Here is a 5039-nt window from a genome sequence, read left to right on the forward strand (position 1 = left end):
GCGCCTATAGTCCCAGCTATTCAGGAGGCTGAGACACAATAATTGCTTGAACCCGGGAGGCGGAGGTTGCAGTGAGCTCAGATCTTGCCAGTGCACTCCAGCCTGGGCGAAAAAGTGAAACTCTATCTCAAAAAAAAAAAAAAAGCAAACTTAAATAGCCACCTGTTGCTAGTGGCTCCTGTATTGAACAGCGTAGCCTTAGAGCCTTACTTAATTCATAGCAGGGAGGCCAGGTGCAGTGGCTCACACCTGTAATCCCAGCACTTCAGGAGGCCCAGGTGGGCAGATCACGAGGTCAGGCGATCAAGACCATCCTGGCCAACATGGTGAAACGTCGTCTCTACTAAAAATACAAAAATTAGCTGGGCATGGTGGCATGCACCTGTAGTCCCAGCTACTTGGGAGGCTGAGGTAGAAGAATCGCTTGTACCCGGGAGGTGGAGGTTGCAGTGAGCCAAGATCGTGCTGCTGCACTCCAGCCTGGCGACGAAATTAGACTCTGTCTCGAAAAAAATTCACAGCAGGGAAGAATGCTGCAGTGTCAGGGGGCTGTGTCAACAATATATTATTGAGTGAAAAAAAATCACAAAGCAGTATGCTAGTATAATGCCATTTTGGTTAGGAAAAAATATACAGAGAGATTATTCAGTGTGTACACAAAAGAAAGAAAAATGTTAACAACAGTTATCCAAAGTTTTTATTTTTCTATATTTTCCAAGTTTGCTAGCTCCTCTGGGCCATTGCCTAGGCAGAGGCACATGGCTGGGCCCCTGTGGCTGGGCCTGTACTCCTCATGCAGGTCTGCTTAGGGCCTTAGCCCTTGAGTGTGCCTCCGATCCTGGCCCACTGACTGTCCCCTTGGCCCATTTCCTTACACATCCCACCAGATCCCCAGGCTGAGGAGGTGCGTCAGTGGCCCACCCACTGTTCTCACCCCACAGCTCTGTCCTGTACCCATATGAGAGGCAGCTTAACCTGGATGCCAGCGTGCAGCACTTGGAGGATGGAGATGGCAAGAGAAAGAGGAGCAGCTCCAGCCCTTGGTAACGCCCACATCAGGGTTGCCCCCCAGGGAGTGCTAATTAATGTCTGGGACCTTGGAAAATGCACAGGCTTTCTAAGAACTAGGCTTGGGCAGCTCCCACGCAAGCTCAGGGAGACACTAGGGGACCTGCTTTCAGCTCCCATGGGACGTGTGCACCTTAGCAACCAGGGGCAGATGTGCTGCTTTTCCCCCACGTCCCTCAGGTCCATTAATAAGAAGGCCAAGGCCCTGGACAACTCCCTGCAACCCAAGAGTCTGGCAGCCTCCAGCCCACCTCCCTGCAGCCAGCCCAGCCAATGCCCAGAGGAGAAACCCCAGGAGTCGAGCCCCATAAAGGGCCCAGGGGGCCCCTTTAAGCTTCTGGGCTCCCTGGGGCCCAGCCCTGGCCCAGCCAGGGAGGGGGTGGGGTGCAGCTGGGAGAGTGACAGAGCCGAGAACGGAGTCACGGGGGCCGGTAAGCGGCGCTGGAACTTCGAGCAGATCTCATTCCCCAACATGGCTTCAGACAGCCGCCACACCCTCCTGCGCGCCCCAGCCCCAGAACTGCTCCCGGCCAACGTGGCTGGGCGGGAGACAGATGCTGAGTCCTGGTGCCAGAAGCTGAACCAGCGCAAGGAGAAGCTCTCGAGGCGGGAACGGGAGCACCACGTGGAGGCCACGCGGTTCCGGGAAGATGTCAACGCTGATCCCGAGGTGCAGAGCTGTTCCAGCTGGCGGGAGTACAAGGAGCTGCTGCAGCGGCGGCACCTGCAGAGGAGCCAGAGCTGGGCCCCTCACCTGTGGGGCCAGTCCGTCACCCCCCTGCTGAGTCCCAGCCAGGCCAGCTCCCCAGGTACCCCCTCAGCCTGCCACATCCTCGAGGGCCACTGGCAGCTGAGGAATCACAGGACTTTGGAAAGGGCATGGATGAACCGGGATGGATTGAGGCTTAAGAAAGATGTGGGAGGAGGGAGCCGACCCACAAGGACGGTCAGTTCTCCCGCGGCTGCAGCAGGGCCTGTGTGGGAATGCTTAGAGATGGTGAGTCAGGAGAGGTAAGGAGGGGTGGAAACTATAATCATATCCTTAAAATCATAAACAACATGCATGTGGATGGCTTTGCCACCAACTAGCTGTGATCGCAACCTGTTAGATGGAAAAAGGAGGTGCCTTCTTGGCCAAGTGAAAGAAAGGCTTGCTGTCTGCTCTAAGCACAGGGAACCAATGGGGAAAGAATAAGCTCAATGTGTTAACGGATCCCAAATTACTTAAAGCCTTCATGGGAACGCGGTAGATTGTAGGTAACTAGATAGGGTTGCGAGATCAGTTCAATTTGACTTTCAGTATAAATCTAATTTTTCAGTATCAGTATGTTCCAAAAATTGCATGGGATATGCTTATACTAAAAAAAAAAAAAAAAAAAAAAAATGTTGCTAGGCTGGACACGGCTCATGCCTGTAATCCCAGCACTGGGAGGCCAAGGTGGGCAGATCACCTGAGGTCAGGAGTTCGAGACCAACCCGGCCAACGTGGTGAAACCCTGTCTCTACTAAAAATACAAAAGTTAGCCAGGTGTGGTGGTGCAAACCTGTAATCCCAGCTACTCAGGAGGCTGAGGCAGGAGAATTGCTTGAACCTGGGAGGCGGAGGTCGCAGTGAGCCAAGATCATGCCACTATACTCCAGCCTGGGTGACAGAGTGAGACTCTTGTTTTAAAAAAAAAGGGGGGGAAAAAAGTTGCTAAATCTGGCCATCCTAGATGGCAGACTGAGAAATGTGACTCCCCTCCCAGTACCTTGTTTTCTCTGTCCTTGTAGCCGTGGTCCTTCAGCATATTTCTGTGCTGCAGAAAACACACCTTGCTGATGGAGGTGCCCAGTAAGTTTCCAAGCAGTGCCATCTCTGCAGTACCTTGGCTGCCAGGAGTTGGTGGTTAGGATTTGGCTCCTGAAAACTGTTCCAGGGATCCCTACCCCTACGCCTAGCTCTGAGCAATAACTACTATTTATGTGTGTCTGGGGAAGAGGAAGAACAACCAGTGGGTTAGCCCAAGGGTTCAGAGTCCCCAACCCTCAGGTGGCACCTCTGTGAGGCTGCTTCCTGTCACTGATGGAGGGAAAGGGTGGGATGGAAGAGAAAGGTTGGGGAGAAAAGTTCATGTCATAACGTTTCGCATTGTATTGTCAGGCTGCTGGAGAAGTCTGGGGGCTTGGAAATCAGCTTTGATGTTTACCAGGCTGACGCTGTGGCCACATTCCGAAAGAATAACCCTGGCAAACCCTATGCCCGGATGTGCATTAGTGGGTATGCAGTGAGCCAGCATTGCCCCTCCCCCAGCTGCTGCCAGTTCTCCTGTGAACCAAGTGGGACTCCTCTGTGCTCCCCTGGCCAGTGTGCCAATCTCTGAGAGGAACCTGAGGTCCAGAGAGGCTAAGTGACCTACACAAGGCCACACAGCCAGTTTGTGCTGCCCTACTCTGAGCTCCTTGTTGCTGGCATTTTAGGGTAGTCTCTCTCCAATGCCATTTTAGTCTAAGACTCACCCAGCAGAAGGGATGTAGATGGTGGAAATTTACAGGCTAAGAGTGGTGAGCACCTTGCTCTTCTTAGCACCTCCCCAACCAGGGCTCTGGGGCCCTCTTCATTAGAGTCCTGTGTTTTGCAGACAGAAGAGCTCATGGGCCAGAATTCTTGCACCCCAACTCCTTCCGTAGAACCTCTTATCTGGGAGCCGTAGAGCTTAGGAGTGGGCTATGGCCGGGTCTCACTCTAACCTTTTGTCCCTGCAGATTTGATGAGCCTGTCCCAGACCTCCGCAGCCTCAAGCGGTTGTCTTACCAGAGTGGGGATGTTCCTCTGATCTTTGCTCTGGTGGATCATGGTGACATCTCCTTCTACAGCTTCAGGGACTTCACGTTGCCCCAGGATGTGGAGCACTGACCTCACGGCTCTGCAGGGGATAGAGCTCGCTCCAGGCGACCGGGACTGTCTGTTCTCAGGGACCATCTCGGCTGCCTCCTGTACCGACTCTAACCTGTAGCTTCAGGGGCCAGTATGGGCCTTGGCCCTGGGTGTCTGATAATCACAGAGTAAAACTGTGACCCTCTCCCCTTCCCTGCTGCCTTGCAGTGACCCCTCTGGAACTCAGGACTCGATTTTAAGGACCCGGGAGGTGGGGCAGAAGAGAGGACTCTGTGCCTTTAACGAGAGGGTGCCTGCTTCGTGCCATAAAGCCAAAGCCATTACAAATAGATTTCTTTTCTGCTGTTTCTGTATGTACTGGGTAAACCCCTCTCGCCCCCGTCCCGTTGTCAGTGGAACTGCCCCCAGCCCCTCACCCCTGCTTTGCCCACTCAAGGAGATCCGCGTCTTCTGGTGCGGGATCTAAGAGTGAGAGAAGCCCGCGGGAGGGCAGGAACGCGACCTCGAACCTTTTGAGCCTTTCCCAGGCCTGCGTCGGAGGGGATGTGGAGTTGCAGGGTTTCCTGAAGGGAGGAGGGAGGATGGCGCGCCGTCGGCCCTCCCTGGGCGCAGCGGGGTGCGGGTGGCGAGAGGCGCCACCTGCAGCTGGGCCGTGGAGCGCGCTGCAGCCCCGCCCTCCGCGCCCTTTCCGCTCCCGCTTCTCGTCGCTCCAACCTCCTCCCTCGCTTTTGCTAAAAATTCCACCCGCTGTTGCAGACCCTCCGGCCGACACGGAGGAGGTGGGCTTCCCCTCCGCCCCGCCCGGAGGAAAGGCGTCTAGCCGCGACGTCCCGGTCCCCACACCACCCCTCTTGTGGGGCTAGAAACCCGGCCCTGCGTCCCCCGGTCACCCTGTCTGGGCTGGGCTCTGGCAGAGGAGCTGGCCCGGATCCGCCCCTCCCTCGGCAGCTCCGGGGAGTTGGAGGGACGTCTCCCCTGGAGTCTGGGAGGTGGCCCGGGACCCGCGGGCGTTCCGGGAACTATTTCCGCTTGCGGGAGGCGGCGGGACACTGGGTGCGGCGCGCCGTTCTGCGTCCAGGTGCTCGCAGGTGAG

The 5039-nt window shown here is 55.7% G+C and overlaps 2 protein-coding genes across 3 annotated transcripts in view; both read left to right on the plus strand.

Moving 5' to 3' along the window:
• TSEN54 (TSEN54 tRNA splicing endonuclease subunit) overlaps positions 1 to 4289 on the plus strand; it is an 8873-nt gene extending 4584 nt beyond the window's left edge. The window contains exons 7-11 of the mRNA XM_011945787.1: positions 942 to 1043; positions 1249 to 1877; positions 2842 to 2902; positions 3212 to 3328; positions 3814 to 4289. Of these exons, the coding sequence (XP_011801177.1) occupies positions 942 to 1043; positions 1249 to 1877; positions 2842 to 2902; positions 3212 to 3328; positions 3814 to 3964 (1060 nt within the window). The 3' untranslated portion in view covers positions 3965 to 4289. The remainder of the gene's footprint in view (positions 1 to 941; positions 1044 to 1248; positions 1878 to 2841; positions 2903 to 3211; positions 3329 to 3813) is intronic.
• The window catches only part of LLGL2 (lethal giant larvae homolog 2 (Drosophila)), a 59788-nt gene that overhangs the window by 1510 nt on the left and 53239 nt on the right, over positions 1 to 5039 (plus strand). Inside the window, exon 1 of one of the 2 annotated variants that reach the window (XM_011945464.1) lies at positions 4637 to 4725. The exons of the other annotated variant lie outside the window; for it this stretch is intronic. The gene's annotated coding sequence lies outside the window, so the exon portion shown is untranslated. Of the gene's footprint in view, positions 1 to 4636; positions 4726 to 5039 lie in introns of those variants that run through there. 2 annotated transcript variants of the gene reach the window in all.

The sequence above is a fragment of the Colobus angolensis genome, unplaced genomic scaffold (genome assembly GCF_000951035.1).
Source record: "Colobus angolensis palliatus isolate OR3802 unplaced genomic scaffold, Cang.pa_1.0 Scaffold1, whole genome shotgun sequence".
In the NCBI taxonomy this organism is placed as follows: domain Eukaryota; kingdom Metazoa; phylum Chordata; class Mammalia; order Primates; family Cercopithecidae; genus Colobus; species Colobus angolensis.